This window comes from Drosophila rhopaloa, unplaced genomic scaffold (genome assembly GCF_018152115.1).
Source record: "Drosophila rhopaloa isolate 14029-0021.01 unplaced genomic scaffold, ASM1815211v1 contig_163, whole genome shotgun sequence".
In the NCBI taxonomy this organism is placed as follows: Eukaryota; Metazoa; Arthropoda; class Insecta; order Diptera; family Drosophilidae; genus Drosophila; species Drosophila rhopaloa.
This window is the reverse complement of record NW_025335043.1, coordinates 7,729,397-7,748,981: the sequence shown is the minus strand read 5'-3', so window position 1 is coordinate 7,748,981 and position 19,585 is coordinate 7,729,397. Positions and strand designations below refer to the sequence as shown.

Genomic DNA, 19,585 nt, shown 5'->3' with positions numbered 1-19,585 from the left:
ACAGCTTCTGTGACGAGCAGCACTCTCTCAAGGATCACTGCTGGACAGGCGATCGCTTCGGAGACTACACCCAGCTGCTGATTGACCCGGGAACCGATAGACAGCGCTACAATCCCGAAGTGCCCTTCAATCCGAATACACAGGTCAGCCAGCTGAACGAGCTGGTCGACAAGCTCATCAAGATCCGCAAGAGCGTTGGAGCTGCGGTAGGTTTAGACTCCCTTTTTCAGGATGTTGGACCTTAACTAATTGAACTACTTCTTGAGCAGGCACCTTCCAACAGCATACAGTCGTCGCACGACATCCAGAATGACATGGGAGAAGGCTCCGGCGGCGGAGAGGGCCAGATCAGCGACGACGAGGAGGAGTACGGAGGCGCACATGGTTCCGGTGATGGCTCCGGCGATGGTAAGCTACTCATTCTGACTTATGTGATCAGAAACTACTGTCATTTTATTGTTAATAAATATAGGGTGTTTAATAACATCTAGAAAATATAATATTTAAACTTATTTACAATATGGAACTATCAGTTAACCATTAGTTAAACATTTAAAAAATTATGATCTTAAAATTTAAAAAAAAATCTACAATTTTAACAAATTATTAACAAGTTTCATGTCTGAACAATTTAATGTATTTACTTTTTTTGTTTAAAAAATGGGTAATCTATGTGTATGCAACAAGTTCAATTTTCAGCTTATAAACGAAATACGATTTCAAATTTGATCTGTTTTCAAAACCTATAAATATTTTTTCAATATTTGTTCAAACGTTTTGTGCATTTATCTGTTCAAAATTGAGCTAAAACTAATTAACAATCATTTTTTAAAGTTTGGCTTTATAATATCCAAAATAAGTTACATTTTAAAAATCACAAATCTGAGAAAAGTGTTTTATGGCAGTTTTAATTCATCACAAATTGTTCTTAAAATACACCCTATTAAAACCATCTCTATTAAACCCTTTCAGGATCCCACACGACCATCGAGGACACCGAGGACTCCACATCGAATCAAGTGGAGCCGCGCGACGGGGACAAAACTAGTGGGTCGAACCCACTGGCGGCCACCGCGACGTGGATGCTCCTCACTCTAGTCACAATGCTCCTCAGCAGTTGCAGTTAAGGATGCTGCCCCATCCGCGGGATTGGACACTAATTGTGCCCCACAGCGAGGGCAAGGAATGAATAAGCCACAACAGCAACAGCAAATGCACAAGAATCGAGTTAAATCATTAATTAATAACTATTATCATTATTATTATTATTTGTGTAATTCTTAAGTTGTTACAAGTAATTTATTAGGCCCTAAGCGCATTCATCTAGCAATCGACTAACAATTCACACACCAGAAGCGAAAACTGAACTTTTGAAGCGCACCTCTCCTTCTAGCTTTTCCAAATTTGGAGCTCATCGAATTTCCATGCCGAATCCAACTAGACTTGTGTGCCATATAAACGTGTTGGAGATTTGCATACGAATCGAGTAATCGCTAAAAATAACTATACGAAAATTAAACAAAATATTCTCAGACTCAAGCCGAAACCCTTTCCATAGAGTGTGAAGTTTGTTCAGATACATGTTAATATATATAGCGTACAGTACATAAAGCTCAATGTTCAAAGCAAGTTGTTCCTTTTCGGTGTAACTAAACAAGTAAACAAGTAAACAGTAACGAAATCAGATTCAATGGCTAGTTCTTGGAGCGATCACAAATATTATACGTAAAGGATATAAATCTGTTAGCTGTAGCTCAGTGAATGTTAAACTTAAACTTAAACGAAATTATTGTTGTCTACACATTTCGAACTGAACGAATGCGAACAATTTAGAAATTGATCAATTGGGTAATCGACGCGAAATGCATACGAATGGAATTTAGTTGAGTAAACGCACTTTACGGAAAAACTAGAAGACTTACAGCTTTATACGCAAAACAAAAACAAAAACGAAGAAAAAACAAAAAAAAAACGAAACAAAAATCGATGAAAATCTATTGATATATACGTATATTATATGTAGCATTATTTAAATTATATTTGAAAAAGAAAAGAGAGAAGACCTTGGGGAAATGTCATGAAATGCATTCAGCTAATTAGAGTTTATGGAGCACTCGAAATTCTGAGAGAAAGTGCAGAAAAGGCAGAGTTCAGCGCACAAATCACAGTTCGCAATTTGCAAATCTGCAAATCTGCAATTCGCAATCTGCAATTTCAAACGAAACTATTGTTGCAATCTAACGGATACTTTACAGTGGGGCAGAGCGCTGCTGAATCAAATCCAGAGAGCAGCGCTGGCGACACTCTAAAAAACAAATAAATATATATATACAAATGAATATGAAATATGCATTAATACGAGTACGACGCCAGCGATAAGAATAAAGTCTATATATACATACATATATATATATATATATATATATGCGTAAATGAATTAACTAATTAAATCGTAATTATATGCTAGTGCGTAAACTGTAACGATTAGTTCGTAACGTGTAAAAAGCAAAAAGTTGACCGAGAACAACAAATTTAGTTAGTAGCAAATTAACAAAGGAAACGCCAACTGCCACCGCACACATCAAATTGGCATATATATCGCATATACACATTCGATCCGATCCGATCACGATCAGATCGTGTGTGTGCGGGCGCGCTGGTTGAACTATGTATAATTATTATTTGTATCATTATTATTTAACTATTGCATGTGATTAATAATATTTAAGTTAAACGTAAACGCAACATATTAAATTGTAACTTATGTATACCGCAAAAAAACAGCCACATTGTGCGATGGGAAATCATCGTTGTAAATCTATTTGGAGATAACCAAAATAAATGTACTACGTTTAGATGCCTAAAAACCAATAAATAATTATGTAACAAGAAACGCAAGTCCAACAAGTTTATTGAAAGCGAGACGCAATAGTGCTATGAGTAATTGAGAGTAACGGCAGAAAAACGAAAACTTTTGTAAATTTCATTTAAAACCTGAATAAACGTCAATATTTGAAATTCAAAATAAACGCGGGCTTTAAGTTAGGTGGGGTGGCAACGCTGACATGCCATGAACTCACCATGAGTGGGGATAGTTTTAGCCGATGCTCAAACCTAACAAGCAGTAAATTCCTTTAAATGTGACTTGGCAAGCAGTTAAATTATAACACTTTTTCAATAAGCTGTCTGCCGCTTGGCTCTATTCATAGCAAGCAGCTCTAGGTATGACACTTTTTTCAATAAGCAGTGTACCGCTCAATACTTCTTAGTAAGCAGTGGTTCGTTCTCAACACTCGTTAGATTTGGAAAAATATCGATGATGCCTTGTCGATGTTTTGTAAACATCGATGACATTGGTGTTTCTCCACCTCGATTATATATTCCATCTCTAAATACAACGCATTTTTGGCGGGAAGCATTTTCATTATATTGTTTTCCTCGCATTTCCCAGCAAACAGCGTCTCTAAAAACACCTTTGGCAAGCAGCTGTCCTCCATTAATTGTTCTTTGTTGAAACCACAAAAGAAGCAAACGCGAAATGGCTCGACGAGACTATGCTCAGGATAGAGGTGAGTTAAAAAGCTGTGTTTTAAATGTAGTTAATATTAAACATTCAATGTTTTTTATTTGCAGAATCTATCAAGACCTTTTTGTCGGAGTTCTGCAAATGCGATGACGATGGCAAGAAGGAGTTTGTCTACGGCTCGCAACTGGTGAAGTTGGCCCACCGGGAGCAAGTGCTGATCACCATCGACTTGGATGATCTGGCGGAATTCAACGAGAGCCTCGCGGAGGCGGTGATCGATAATTGCCGGCGGTATGCCTCCATTTTCAGCGATGTGATTGCCGAACTCCTGCCCAGCTACAAACAGCAGGAGGTGAGCGCCAAGGACGCACTGGATGTCTACATCGAGCACCGCCTGATGATGGAGTCCCGCACCCGGAATCCCATGGAGCAGCGCGACGAGCGGAACAGCTTCCCCTCGGAGCTAATGAAGCGATTGTAAGTAGTTCTATCTATCTGAGATTATGTCCATTCAATTTTTCTAAATTATAATCTTTAAAAGCCTGTTTGCATTTTTTTAAGGACTAGAAAACTAATGTTTTTGTACCCTTATTCAATACATTACAATGTAATGTTTAATCGTTGGATTTTTAAGAACTAGTTTACAATGTTAATCAACTTTGCCATAACATTGCTCTCTGCTAAATCGTAAAATGCCTAAATAGTAATAATTTTCTCTACTCTTTCAGCGAGGTGAGCTTCAAACCCCAGTCCACTGAGAAGGCTCACTCCATCCGCGAGGTGAAGGCCCAGCACATTGGCAAACTGGTCACCGTTCGCGGCATCGTGACCCGCTGCACGGAGGTGAAGCCCATGATGGTGGTGGCCACTTACACCTGCGATCGCTGTGGCTCGGAAACTTATCAGCCGGTGAACTCGCTCTCCTTCACGCCGGTGCATGATTGTCCCTCGGATGATTGCCGTGTGAATAAGGCGGGGGGTCGCCTGTATCTACAGACTCGTGGCTCCAAGTTCGTCAAGTTCCAGGAGGTCAAGATGCAGGAGCACAGCGACCAGGTGCCCGTGGGCCACATTCCCCGGAGCATGACCATCATGTGCAGGGGTGAGGTCACTCGAATGGCCCAGCCCGGAGATCATATCGTGGTCTCAGGTGTTTTCTTGCCGCTGATGCGAAGTGGATTCGCTCAGATGATCCAGGGTCTGCTATCGGAGACATTCCTTCAAGCTCACGTGAGTTATTATATTTATGCAGCTAAACAATATAAGTCTGTAATATGTTTTGTAATTCCATATAGCGCATCATTTGCATCAACAAGAACGACGAGATCTCGGACAAGGATGCCGAGCTGACTCCCGATGAGCTGGAGGAGCTGGCCCAGGATGACTTTTATGAACGACTGGCCACCAGCTTGGCCCCCGAAATCTACGGCCACTTGGATGTGAAGAAGGCGCTGCTGCTTCTGTTGGTTGGAGGTGTAGACAAACGCCCCGATGGGATGAAGATTCGCGGTAACATCAACATCTGTCTGATGGGAGATCCCGGTGTGGCCAAGTCTCAACTGCTGGGCTACATTAGTCGTCTGGCAGTGCGGTCTCAGTACACCACAGGACGAGGATCTTCGGGAGTGGGTCTGACGGCTGCTGTGATGAAGGATCCTCTCACCGGCGAGATGACTTTGGAAGGAGGCGCTCTGGTTCTGGCTGATCAGGGAGTCTGCTGCATTGACGAGTTCGACAAGATGGCGGATCACGATCGTACGGCCATTCACGAAGTGATGGAGCAGCAGACCATCTCGATTGCCAAGGCGGGCATTATGACCACGCTCAATGCGCGCGTATCCATTCTGGCCGCTGCCAATCCTGCCTTTGGCAGATACAATCCTCGCCGAACCGTTGAGCAGAACATTCAGCTGCCTGCTGCCCTTCTCTCCCGTTTCGATCTGCTGTGGCTCATTCAGGACAAACCGGATCGGGACAACGATCTGCGGCTGGCCAAGCACATCACCTATGTGCACAGCCACAGCAAGCAGCCGCCGACTCGCGTCAAGGCTCTGGACATGAATCTCATGCGGCGCTATATTAACCTGTGCAAGCGCAAGAATCCAACCATTCCTGATGAACTCACCGATTACATTGTGGGCGCCTATGTGGAGCTGCGACGGGAGGCGCGCAATCAGAAAGACATGACCTTCACCTCGGCCCGTAACCTACTGGGAATCCTGCGTCTGTCCACCGCTTTGGCCAGGTTGCGTCTCTCCGATAGCGTGGAGAAGGATGATGTGGCGGAAGCTCTACGTCTGCTGGAGATGTCCAAGGACTCGCTGAACCAAATTCATGAGCACCAGAAGGGACAGTAAGTATTGGCTAAGCCTCAACTTGGTTCTTTGTTCTAACAAGTACCTAATTTCCCTTTTCAGTGTTCCCAACACCTCTGATCGCATTTTCGCCATCGTTCGCGAGCTCGCTGGCTCTGGAAAGGCGGTCAAGATCGGGGACATCATGGACCGCTGCACCACCAAAGGCTTCAAACCCGACCAGGTGGACAAGTGCATCGATGACTACGAGGAACTCAATGTCTGGCAGGTCAACATGGGACGCACGAAGATCACATTCATGTAGTTCCCTTCATTCTTCGTACAACTTACAAATAGTAATTAAGTTTTTGTCTCTTTATCGCCAATCGTTAATATTATATTCACATACATTGTCACTTTACCATTTATCATTGTCATAAATAAATAAGAATTTTGTATTTGACTATTGAATTTCGGTGGATAGTATAACTTTATTGTATATTATTTTTAAAAGACATCCAAATAACAAAGCATAATTTTTGCAAATTGCATTTAAAACTACAATAGATCTGTTGAAAGCCACAGCTTGTGTAAGTTACGAGAACAGCCCATGATCCTTGCCTATAAATTCGTTGTACAATTCCTTTTAGGACCTCAAACAATACAATCTTCACATGCACACACACGATCCACTTCACTGTGGCACAACATTTTACACACAAATAGATATAAGTTCAGATACGTGCAATTTTACTACGGGGGACAATACACATATATAGTTATATAGCCGAGTCCCGTCGATTGACAGGATCTACATGCTCTTGTTGAAGCTCAAGGCGGCCCGTAGTTTGTTCCGGATCCGCGGTGAATTCCATCGATTTCCGCCCGCCGATCTTAGGCCCACAACGGAGCGTAGCTCGTTCGGCGATATACCCTCATCCACGTCGTCCGCCTCCGTCTTGATCTCCATCTTCTGGACGATGAGCCGCACCAGATGATGCTGCTGTTCCAACATGCGGCTTATGTCCCGCAACTTGCGCCTCTGCCGCTCCAATTCCGTATTGATGTAGTCGTCATTGTTGTCAAAGGATATGGCGTCCATGGAGGCTGCATGGGAGTAGAAGGAGTATTGATTGGCTCTCATACCAAATCTCTTTCCAGTTAACTTACAATCCTCGGTGAACGGATTCGAGAACCACTTGCGCAGGATAAAATCGCAGAGACCGAGCTTGCATTTGGCCTCGTTGGGATACTCGATGAGCTCCATTTTGTCCACTCGCTGGAGCCAGACGTGGGGCAGCTTCCTTTCCAGCTCCGTGTGGAGCACCACCTGCATGGCCAGCCGCTTCAGCTGGGCATTGCGACGCACTGACTCAATATCGCCGACGGCCAAACCGATGAGCAAGTTCATCAGGAGAATGGGCATGAGGATCATAAAGACACCTGACATTATTGAATTAGATTACCCATTAAATAGTTAATAGGGAGAGTATTACTTACTCAAAATCAAGAAGGAGGTCATGGGCACCTTCAACTGGTCACGATAGTAGGTGTTCACATAGGTGCCCACAAAGTCCAGCTCGCCCAGCATCATCGAAAAGGTTCGCAGCAAGGACATGGGTATGTTGGAGAAGGACAAGTGGTTCGGTTGGGGGTCAATAATCTGAAGGAAAATAATCAATACATATTAAGAAACCCAATAATAACAACCCACCTTTGAGAGTAGTATATAGAAAGCCAGGCCAAAAGCAATGATCAGTATGGAGAATACCATCAGCACCTTGATGAGCGTCTGCAGGATCTCCAAGAACATGACCACATAGATGCCAACTTGATCGAATCGCTGGAGGAACAAAAGCAGTCGGAACCAGGACAAGAACACGGCGATCGATGCCGCCGAATAATGGATCGTATTGATGGCTCCATCTGGCTGAAAAGCCGGCGCTACCATCACCAAAGCCGAGATGTACAGGACCCAGGATATAATGTTCACCGTCTCCAGAAGGTAGTGTAATTTTTGCTGATAGATCTGTATTAGTTCCCGCATCGAATTGAGCAGTATATAGACCACGATCACCACCGCGCAGAAAAGTATTGCCGTGGTTCGGTTAATCCGCTCTTGACAGGAATCCAAACGAATCTGGGATGCCACCGCAGGATTCTGGGAGAGATTCATGGTCAATTGTTCCCAGCTTAAAGATAAGGTTTTATTATGAGCTTCAATATATATCATTAAGAAATAAAAACTCACCCCATATTGCAGTACTGACTCGTCGTTTTGTTATCTCCAGCCCTTAATTCGATATTGTTCATCATCAGCGAGGAATAGATGGTCACAAAGACCAGGAATATCGAGTAGATCAACAGGTTGGCCAGGTGAAAGTACTTCCCGTACGAGTTCCACTTCATCTGCAGATACTTCTGGCTGAGCGGATGGGCCAGCAGCTCCACCCTGCCATGAGTGACCATGGTCTAACCGAGATCGTAAGGAAACATATATCTTAGAAATGAGCTGACTTTTAAAGGATAAACACGCACACAACATACAGGATACAAAAGCCAGGTACAGTGAGTCGGTTAGTGGGTTAGTTTTTTTTTGGGGACGATACACAATTGCAGAGCTCTGTGATCTTTAAGAGAGTTCGGGACACTCACGTTCACCACGGCCAAAGGCGCGGGTCGCCACTTGGGATCATTGAACTCTTCGCGCTTGGCCTCGATCTGTTCGGGTGTCTTTTGGTATGGCCAAAACGAATATTTTATCTGGATGGTAACCAAGTAATGTTTATAGAGGTTGTTCTGTTGACCATTATGATGAACTATGGATCATGATACACCCGCTGGCCCTGAATCTGTAACCCTTTCAAACGATTGAACCCCCAAAATAATATAGTTATAAGGTGGGGGCAGGAAAAGCAACACCGAAACAAGCATGCAACAGATCTGGGAAGGATTCCAGGTTCCGCTTACATTCAAAGCCGGCAACGGAATGGGACTTGCGGTCGTGATTGACTCTCCGGTTTTCTCGTCAATCTTGGCAAACATAAAGGGGCATTGCAAGAATGCGAAAGAGTACTTGATCTGGTTACGATAAAGTCGATGATAGCGAATAGAAATCAATTAGCTTCGATGGAATGAGATGAGGATTTGGACCACCCTGGGAAAACGGCACACTTACGTAGAAACTCTTCGAGTCCTTCTTGCAGTTGGCCTTCGTGATGCACTTGTCCTGCACCGCCTCGAATACCTTGGGCATGGAGGCGATCAGGGCCAGGGTCACGCAGGGATGCTTGTCCGAGCGCAGGGCCATCACCTCGTTGGCCCGCTCCTCGTGGGTCACCATGGCCAGGGCCGCCTCCGGGTACTTGTAGTAGATGGCATAGTCGATGGCGCTCATGTCCAGGACATTGTAGACCAGTTTACAGCCCATCGACATCAGCACGGAGATTGCATGGGGCTTATTCTCCATGGTGGCCAGGTGCAAGGCGGTGTTCTGTAGGGATTAACCCATCAGTTATAGTATGGGAAGTAACCCAGAGCTATGTATATCCACTCACCCCATCCTTGTCCACCTGATCAAGCAGATGAGAGTGCACCGAGTGCAGCAACTCGATGGTCTCAGTGTAACCGGACATGGCCGCCAGCTGGAGAGGATTACGGCCGGTATGATCCCGATGGAGCAGGGCACCTCGATTGAGCAGCAGTTGCACCACACGCGTATGTCCTTGCTGCGAGGATATGTGCAGCGGAGTCATGCCCGCTCCGTCACTTTCGTTGATGATAAATGATCCTTTCTCGGAATCCAGGAGCTGGCGTACCGTGTTGTACCGCCCGTAGCGAGCGGCAAAGTGCAGTGGACTCTCGTTGTTGTTGTTCTTCAGGTTGATGCAGGCGCCCAGCCGGATTAGGTTCTCCAGCGACCGGATGTGCCCATCCCGACTGGCGTAGTGCAGCGGCGAACAGCCCATGCTGTCCTTCTCGTTGAGCAGCAACTTCAACTGGGCATGCGTCTGGCAATTGGCCACCTGCTCCGCGAAGTCCGTCAGCCGCCCTCCATTCATGATGACGAAGTGCAGCACGTTGCGGGCGGCGGCGTCCTTGACACTGATGCATGCCCCCAGGCGAATCAAGAGGTGCACTGTTAACAAAAATGTAAAGCGGAAAATATATAGCAACAATAATTACAAGTTTTTAGAGGTATGCTGCTTTGGAATTGGATTAAGTTTGGTAAAGTTATGGACTCTAGAAGTGGGTCAAAAATTTGATCAAAGCTAAATTGAAAATTTTGAATGCAAATTTTTAGAGGATCGAATCACAAGTTTTTAGAGGTATGCTGCTTTGGAATTGGATTAAGTTTGGTAAAGTTATGGACTCTAGAAGTCCAATTTTGGGTCACTCTATTACAAGACATCGGAAAATAAGAAATAACTAACATGAAAATGGGTCAAAAATTTGATCAAAGCTAAATTGAAAATTTTGAATGCAAATTTTTAGAGGATCGAATCACAAGTCTTTAGAGGTATGCCACTTTGGAATCGGATTAAATTTGGTTAAGTTATGGAATCTAGAAGTCCAATTTTGAGTCACTCTATTAAAAGACATCGGAAAATAAGAAATAACTAACATGAAAATGGGTCAAAAATTTGATCAAAGCTAAATTGAAAATTTTGAATGCAAATTTTTAGAGGATCGAATCACAAGTCTTTAGAGGTATGCCACTTTGGAATCGGATTAAATTTGGTTAAGTTATGGAATCTAGAAGTCCAATTTTGAGTCACTCTATTAAAAGACATCGGAAAATAAGAAATAACTAACATGAAAATGGGTCAAAAATTTGATCAAAGCTAAATTGAAAATTTTGAATGCAAATTTTTAGAGGATCGAATCACAAGTCTTTAGAGGTATGCCACTTTGGAATCGGATTAAATTTGGTTAAGTTATGGAATCTAGAAGTCCAATTTTGAGTCACTCTATTAAAAGACATCGGAAAATAAGAAATAACTAACATGAAAATGGGCCAAAAATTTGATCAAAGCTAAATTGAAAATTTTGAATGCAGATTTTTAGAGGATCGAATCACAAGTCTTTAGAGGTATGCCACTTTGGAATCGGATTAAATTTGGTAAAGTTATGGACTCTAGAAGTCCAATTTTGAGTCACTCTATTACAAGACATCGGAAAATAAGAAATAACTAACATGAAAATGAGTCAAAAATTTGATCAAAGCTAAATTGAAAATTTTGAATGCAGATTTTTAGAGGATCGAATCACAAGTCTTTAGAGGTATGCCACTTTGGAATCGGATTAAATTTGGTAATGTTATGGACTCTAGAAGTCCAATTTTGGGTAACTCTATTACAAGACATCGGAAAATAAGAAATAACTAACATGAAAATGGGTCAAAAATTTGATCAAAGCTAAATCAAAAATGCAGATTTTTAGAGGATCGAACCACAAGTCTTTAGAGGTATGCCACTTTGGAATCGGATTAAATTTGGTAAAGTTATGGACTCTAGAAGTCCAATTTTGAGTCACTCTATTACAAGACATCGGAAAATAAGAAATAACTAACATGAAAATGGATCAAAAATTTGATCAACGTTAAATTGAAAACTTTGAATGCAAATTTTTAGAGGATCGAATCACAAGTCTTTAGAGGTATGCCACTTTGGAATCGGATTAAATTTTGTAAAGTTATGGACTCTAGAAGTCCAATTTTGGGTCACTCTATTACAAGACATCGGAAAATAAGAAATAACTAACATGAAAATGGATCAAAAATTTGATCAAAGCTAAATTGAAAATTTTGAATGCAAATTTTTAGAGGATCGAATCACAAGTCTTTAGAGGTATGCCACTTTGGAATCGGATTAAATTTGGTTAAGTTATGGAATCTAGAAGTCCAATTTTGAGTCACTCTATTACAAGACATCGGAAAATAAGAAATAACTAACGTGAAAATGGGTCAAAAATTTGATCAACGTTTAATTGAACAACAATACGTATTTCGTCCAAATCAAGGAGAACTTTTATAAGACTGAAATTTTAATTTCACTAAACAAATGCCTCATCAGATCAACGACAAAAAACAGTTATCAAATGAAAGAACTTTAATACAATTTCTGGGACTAATTATAAATGGATACAAGGAGAAAGGGTCATGGGTTGCAGGACTCACCTGTTTTCCAACCGCTGCGCGAGGCAGCCAGGAGCAGCGGTGAGCGGTGCTCCTTGTCCAGGGCATTGATGTCCGCTCCTTCGGCCACCAGATAGGACACGATGTCCGGGTGATCGAACATGGAGGCGCAGTGCAGCGGAGTCATCTTCTGCACATCCGTGCAGCTCAGGCAGAGTCGCTTCTCCATCGGCTGCATCTCGAACATCAACTTCACGATGTCAATGGCTCCCTGAAAATACAAAACAAGAAGCGGAAATGGAAACCCATGTCGGATTCATTCACCCGTAGAATGTATTTCACGGTCTGATTTGTTTTGTCAGCGGCAAAGTCACGTTCGTCTTAGTGAATTTGCATAAGAATTTGTCAAATTAAAGTCAGCCCAGGACACGAGTCGAAAGGAAAGGAAACCACACCGACACTTTCCAAAGTCCCATGGAGATGCTTAAACGCTGATTTTCCTTCGTTTACTGACCAAGAATGCCGTGTTTGCTTTACTCTCTGTAGAAATATGAGATTTGTTAACACTCTACCGCCTACAGCGCCCTATATGGCTTTTATAATCAATTTTTGTTGTTTGTTGGAACGGTATTTACGGGATGTTGATTGTTATCGACCTTTTTAAAAATAATGAATAAAGCTACTTTGTGGTTCCATGAGTTTTGTTCACGCATATCACCAAAAGCAAAATTGTTTTTTTTTATTTTAAATAGCTTCAAATTGATATCGAAATATATATATATAATGTATATGTATACATATATTTGTTTTTAAAGAGTTCAAAGTTATATATGGCTTGTATTTTGTAACCCTAATCTATAAGCCCAAACAAAAAATAGTCCACATAAAAGGAACATTTTGTTTCTTCCTTGGAAATATGTTTATGCAGTAGAGGGTTAAGTTCTTGGCTTCCTGTCAGTTAACCGCCGCTGAAGGATTTCCCAGGGACATCGACACCATTTCCTCACCTGGGCACAGGCCAGGTGTACTGGCGTCGACAGATCGTGTTGCTGCGTGGATATCTTGGCCCCGGACTTGAGGCACAGCTCCACCGCCTTGATGTCCCCGCCATGCACCGCCGAATGGAGTGGCACGTTGCCCTCCGAATCGTAGAAGGATATCATCTCCTCGCGAGTGCAACCGCGCTGCTCGCCCCACTGCAAGAAGTTAAGATAAATAACGAGATTAGCAGAGGAAATACCTGCTGAGATTTCTCTGGAAAAAAATATAATTAATTAAATATGTTTAGTCAACGTTCACGTTATCATCCAAAAAAGTCAGCTTGGAAAATAGTAGGTAGAGAACAAAATTAGTACAGTGTGCTAAGTTTAATTTTAGTAATAATTAACTTAAATGTTTAAAAGTCTTTAATTTAATAATAGTGGAGTAATGCCTAAAACGCATAAATAAAAACAATAACTACTAGAATTTAAAAATATAAATTAAAAGTGTGTTCATTACCCAAATTTTACGATATTAAAAAAGATTTTTTGATTGGATATTAATAAACACAACAAATTTAAAGATAAACACAAACACGAATTAATAAAATGTATCAACATCTTAAATATTTGGTTTTAGCCTCAGGAAATGTTTAGTTTTTCCATAGCCTGAAAATGCCCCATTATCCGAAGTCAATGACCGACCCAGCCAGATTTTTTCAACATTTGATATTTTTGTAGCTTAAACTTTTGGGAAAGACATTTTGGGAAAGACATGTTTTCCTTTTTGTCCATCTTCTGTACGAGTGACCCAAAACAAAATTGATACTTTTTAAAGAGGACGCAGTCAACGCTTCGTATACGCAACTTCAATCAAGGAGCAAGGGAAATAAAAATAAAATCGGAACCAAGGAAAGTGCACGAAAGGTCAGGGGTAAGGTTAAATAAAAGGAATCAAGCAAATCGGTTCGAAATCCTTTGGGAATAAGTTGCACAATAAGATCAAAGGCGGATGAGATGACATAGTTATTGGTTGACTGAACGATTGCATGCAACAAAGATATGAATGGGAAATGGAAATGAGAAACTTGCCTGGAAAAAGACCTCCATTGTCTTGGAGCTGGCATTCTTGGCCGCTTCGTGTATGGGATAATAACCATTGTTACAGGGCTTACGCGGGCATGCATCGAACTCAGTTATCTGGAAGATACGATGAGTTATAGTAAACAAATATGAATGTGTCTTATTAAATATGCTAGCACACTACACACACCCTTGAATATTGGGCCTAATATATAGAAGCAGGCAAAACAATGTTCTACTGAGGATACCGACCTTTTCATTTTGGTTCTCTATGATAAATTAAACTTTTATACGGATGAATGTGTTTTTCGAGAAGGTGATAAGGGATGAGCAATGTTGATTAATGGTTGATTATAAATCAAACCAATGCAAATAAAATGCATGAGTGAATACCAAAGTAAGGCTAAAAATAAAAATAATTACATGGAACGAATGGCAAGGACTCACACCACTTACCAGGATGCGAGCGCACTCCTCGTGATCGTAAATGGCGGCCAGATGCAGAGCGGTCCTTCCATGCTCCCCGCCCTGTTGGATGTCGATGACATTCCGGTACTGACCCATGACCCTCAGTGATTTGACCTTGTTCAGCTCCGTGGCCAGGTGCACGGGGGCCTGCTTCTTCTCGTTCAATACACCCGTATCCACTGGACTGCAATCATTTCCAGGAACGAATTCCATCATAATCAGGCTAAATCAACCATGGCAAAGCTACTTACATGGACAGCAGATAGTCTAGGGCCTCGTAGGCATCGCACTCGACGGCAATGTGAAGCGGGGTATTCCCAGCATTATCCTTCGCGTTAAAGTCTGTAAATCACACTTGATAGCACGTGGCCCCCTAATGGTTAATTTCCACCCACTTACCGCCATTCTGGTCGCGAATATACCGCAAAATGTTAACCCGATTACGGGCCGCCGCCTGATGAGCTGCCGTGCGTCCTTTTCCATCCTTTAAAGCGATGCGCGAGTTGTCCGCCATGAAAAGGCGCTTGAAGTCGTCAAGGTTTCCGGACTCAGCCGCCTGAAACGGAAGAACAGGTGTCTTATAGTTTGTAGCTGCTTCAATTAAACCCTGAGCTCTGTTTACTCTACCAGCACTGAGAAAAAAGGTTCGTATTTATTTTATTTATTCCATTTAAAGATATTTCGATAGAATTTCCCTTCTAATTTTTTTAAAATATAATGATTGTTGATCCCCTAACTTTAAACAAAAGAGTAATAAGCCAATCTCGAACCAGATTTTTTCTAACACAGTCGACTAACAAGAAACTATTTTTTTCCAACTTTTTTCAGAAACAAAACAGTAAAAAGATATAATATTAGAAAAAAGTTTTAGTTCTGTTTAATTACTAAAATAAAAAAAGAATAATTTTAAGACTAATCAAGTTTGTATAATTACGAACAATAAATAATATCCAAAAAACTGAGTGACTTAACAACAAGCTTTTCATATTTTTTTAAATTGGCAAACTTACTTGCACTTTTTAGGCACATTTTTTCGGCACTTTTCATAAAAGTATATTAATGGGGAAATTCAATAATTTAATGACTAAATGGCAGAGCAATCGCAAAGCGTGTGTCTCGACCTACATGTCTCTCCCCTAATATCAAAGCAATCTAAAATGTTTTAAAAAAGATATTATATCTGATTTCAATGTTAATTAAATATTTAATATTTTTTCTGAACTGGAAAAAGCAAGACAAAAGTAAGGTTCGTTATTTTCTCTATTTTCTCTAAGTACATTTTGTTTGCCTTTCCAAGTCCGAAGCAAAGAAAGTACATAACATTTCTCCACTGCAAAATGTCAATACAGTTTTAAACATTAACGCCTTCCGGCGACTGAGTAATTTGATTGTCTTATTTCTTTTTCCCTTTTCTTCGATACAAAAAATGTTACAAATTTTACAAAGATTGTTTTGGACATCCTTTCGAAGAAATGTCCAAGAACAAAGCCTCTGCGAATCACTTTAAAAAGGGAAACGCGTAACCCCTCAGAGCTCTTTACTAATTGAATGACTTTTCCGGCCAGTAGTTTTACCTCTAGATAGTCAACGATTTGTATCTTTGGCGCTGAGGACATCCGCAGTATGCGTGCCCACATTTTGGGTAGGTTAACAGGTGCCATTGACTCGCGGAAAACTAGTAAAATCCTCACGCTTCGGGGTCTCCTTGTCACCCGTTGTCATCGTCGACTTTAATTACATTAAAGTTTATTTAGCAGATTAACTCTTGTTGTCTTAAGAGTTCACCAGAAGTTTCTGGGACCTTGTCTTATGTATTTTTTTTATATAATTTCCATATGCAGCTGTTGGTCCTTGAAACTGCTTTGATTTGCTGCTGTTTTTAATTCCAACGGACATCCAATAGGATTACGTTTTGCAATCAGTTACCACAACTTGTTCCTTTTCTGATGTGATTAGCATATGCCTTCGTTCGCTCTATGAAATCAGCTCTGATTCATTCACTCGGTTCGTTTTGATTTCCATTGACATTGAAACTAAATTTAATTGCGGTAATCAAAAAAAAAAACAACTATTTTAATTACGACAACTGTCAGCTTTGATTTGGATTCGTTTTTAATTGCAAATCTGTTTATACTTTTAAACTATTAAATATATAATTGGTTGTGTCGTTTACAGAAACATAGGTTTTCTTTTTTTTTAAAACTAATATTTCTTGTCTGCACTGAACGGTGTTTTAAAGAAGTATTATAATATTGACAGTTTTTAAAATGTCTTATATATTTGTTAATGTATTTATATTATTTAAAGTCCTTTTCACTTGTCACTGCGATATAAAAAAATATTTTATATGTCCAAATTTGCTCATAATTTATATTGTTTTTTAAATAAATTGTCCAAATAAATTGTTTCACTTTTATTCCATAAGTCGTTATTGAGTTAGGCAACCGCAATAAATGTCACAAATTAAATTGTGACACCAATTTTCTTGCCAAGTAAACAGGATTTTTGGTAAGCGCAATGGAGGGTAAATATCCGGAGGAAATAGAAGGTTAGGTCCACGCAGGAAGAGCCGCCGAATGACTGAAATCTCAGACCAAACATTCCTGCTTTTATAGCCAACAGGCAGCAGCTTCGTGTGCGTGTGGCAGAGGTCCTTTCAGAAGGATGTGCTTCGTGAGTTTCATTCAATTCGCCCGTCAACTTTGGTTTCAATTTCAATAAATTTCTACTAGTTAAAAGGACTTGTTGCGTTAAAAGGGTCTCTGTCAGTACTGTTGATGGTCATTTTTTGTGATTGGTTACTATAACTAATTTAGAACATCTTCTTTGGGTAGCAAAGACTTTTATACCAGTAACTAATAATCAGTCTAAATAGAAAATTAATTTAATTAAACTATCTATACAACCAAGTAATTGAGATTTTATTTTTGCATCAGTTCTGACTCGTTCAAGCTTCGTTTAACGATTCTCGAATATTCGAAGCCCGAAGCTAGGATTCAATCGGGAAGCATTTATCATAGGTCTCGCTTGGGGAATCGCCACAGTTCTTCAATTTGGAGAATTGCTGCCCCCCACCTGCATTTACCCCTTCCCGATCAACTCACCCGCAAAATCCTGAAGGGGCTGTCACGCAAAAGGCAGACCTCCGCCGGCGGTTCGGCTGGCAGGATGGCCTCCAGCGGCGTGTCCGCATCATCGCCATCGATTTCCAGGCGCTTGGGACCAGCGCTGCGCTCGATTATCATCGAGAATATCCAATACTGCGAAAAGATGTCAATAGTGTCATTAATCTTCACTTTATAAAAAACATTAGTTTTGTATAAAATTATAAAATGGTGGGTACACTTTTTTATACGATTTTGTGAGAAATCCGTTGAATGCAATACTGTTTACTTAACCAATTAGAAAATTCTGGAAGAGTTTTTTTAAGAAGCTTTGAATTGTTATTTACAGTCCCAAAAATCTTAAAGAAATATGCCTTTTTAAATATTTGTGGTGTCTAAAAACAGGAAATTTATTTAGGTACTTTGTTTTTTTACAAATTACTAAAAAAATATAAGTTGGCACTTAACCAATTAGAAAATTCTGAAAGAGTTTTTTTCAAAGAAGCTTAAAATTGTTATTTATAGTCACAAAAATCTTAAAGAAATGTGCCTTTATGAATATTTTTGGTGTTTAAAAACAGAAAAACATATTTATGTACTTTGTTTTTTATAAAATACTAAGAAAATATAAGTTGGCACTTGAATTTTTAAAACTATTGCTTTTAACATATTTTAAAAATAGCTTAAGCTGTGGTTTAAATTAGTCCTGGCGTATACATACCTTTTCAAATACTATATATGTAGTTTACTATATATTAAACCAAAATGTATCAAACCATTTTTTCCAATTATTGAGTTAATAACTATTGTTAATGTAAAAATTTTCTTCAAATTAATACTTAAACAGTTATTCAAGAAGTTGGTACTTAAAGTAACCCTATTTGAACGGATAAGTGTTACTGTCTAGGTACGATATTTATTTAAAATACTATTAGTTATCCTACTCCGTTTATATTTGTATGAAAAATTGAAAATTTTGGACACTCACCTTGCTGTTGCGCCCGGTGCTGCCACTGCTGTTGCTGCGCGGCTTGGGCAGCAGCTTGGGCTGGGCCTCCATGAGGTCGGGGGGCGAGAGGGCGCCGCACTGGCCGCTGTAGACGCCGTTGTAGAGCTTGGGCATCGCGGTACCGCTCGACTGCCGGTCCGTGGCTGCTGCTGTAATCGTAAAGGGCCGCTGATCGCGACTGTACATGTTGGTTAGTACCTCGGCGGTATTTCGCAATTTGTCACACATCATTCGACCCGTTCGGCACAATCAGTGGGCTAATTAGATATTGATTTGCCTAAACGGTTTGTGTACGCGTAAACCGACAGCAAACCAATTTAGATAACCCGCCTGTCACATGATATCGCCAGATAATAGTGATAAGCCCGAGGACGATTAACGGAGAGGACCGTGTCGGACCAGAACGAAACAGTGACTGCAACTAGGGCTAACTGAGAGGTATAACCCCTGGCCCATTTATACGCACTGTGCGTATATGTATATGTACATATAATGTATACAATGGCTAGCTGGTCAATGGCCGTTTGTCATTCTCCCTTTTATAACTTCTGCCCGAGGGAATCAAGCCCGGGACGCCGTTCCGCCAGCCCATTAACTGAAAGTGTCTAATTAATGGCTTGTTTATTTTCGCCACTCACTTTCAAGCAATTTGCATAATGCCAAGCCCCACTAAATCCCGACTTACTCCACTTCCTCCAGCCTCATTTTGTACCGTTTTCGCCGAACTAAGGATTCGAACTGCAAGCCTTGTCGAAGTGCGCGGAAATTTCTAGTTGAATTAGTAACTCCTAATTACATTACAGCGATATCCATCGGACGATTTGAGGCCTCGATTTCGCACTAATGAAATTGAAGTCACTGCCCCTTTAGGATAGACAATGCTCTGATTATTTCCACGGCTAGGTGGATGAGTTGACGAAATTCAGGCACTCGATTAGTCTAAGTGGTGATGGTCGGCAAATATTAGGACAAACATCGGCCGTCA

General features: G+C 40.8%; 3 protein-coding genes across 3 annotated transcripts in view; 2 read left to right on the top strand and 1 right to left on the bottom strand.

Annotated features, from left to right (window-relative positions):
- The window catches only part of LOC108053284 (division abnormally delayed protein), a 70,636-nt gene extending 67,743 nt beyond the window's left edge, over nt 1-2,893 (top strand). The window contains exons 7-9 of the mRNA XM_017135885.2: nt 5-206; nt 270-408; nt 973-2,893. Coding sequence (XP_016991374.2) covers nt 5-206; nt 270-408; nt 973-1,127 — 496 coding nt within the window. The 3' untranslated portion in view covers nt 1,128-2,893. The remainder of the gene's footprint in view (nt 1-4; nt 207-269; nt 409-972) is intronic.
- A 491-nt stretch (nt 2,894-3,384) lies between these two features.
- LOC108053291 (DNA replication licensing factor Mcm7) lies at nt 3,385-6,291 on the top strand. The gene is made up of 5 exons (XM_017135894.2): nt 3,385-3,569; nt 3,634-4,003; nt 4,255-4,756; nt 4,822-5,879; nt 5,944-6,291. Exons 1-5 carry the CDS (start codon nt 3,539-3,541, stop codon nt 6,143-6,145), a joined length of 2,163 nt encoding a protein of 720 aa, XP_016991383.1. The 5' UTR covers nt 3,385-3,538; the 3' UTR covers nt 6,146-6,291.
- Nucleotides 6,292-6,384: 93 nt separating this feature from the next.
- On the bottom strand, nt 6,385-18,714 carry LOC108053290 (transient receptor potential cation channel subfamily A member 1). The gene is given in 18 exon segments (XM_044457667.1): nt 6,385-6,927; nt 6,991-7,263; nt 7,321-7,483; nt 7,535-8,012; nt 8,072-8,292; nt 8,791-8,901; nt 8,999-9,313; nt 9,378-9,958; nt 11,999-12,227; nt 12,964-13,152; nt 14,029-14,136; nt 14,476-14,671; nt 14,739-14,829; nt 14,887-15,043; nt 16,062-16,152; nt 16,154-16,215; nt 17,592-17,747; nt 18,580-18,714. Coding segments are annotated over 18 exon segments (3,852 nt in total). The 3' UTR covers nt 6,385-6,631.
- Between the last annotated feature and the right edge of the window lie 871 nt (nt 18,715-19,585).

Coding starts and splice junctions, on each gene's coding strand:
- LOC108053291 (XM_017135894.2), top strand. CDS start 3,539: ATGGCTCGACGAGACTATGCTCAGGATAGAG. Junction 3,570..3,633: donor AGACTATGCTCAGGATAGAG/GTGAGTTAAAAA, acceptor TTTTATTTGCAG/AATCTATCAAGACCTTTTTG. Junction 5,880..5,943: donor CATGAGCACCAGAAGGGACA/GTAAGTATTGGC, acceptor TTCCCTTTTCAG/TGTTCCCAACACCTCTGATC.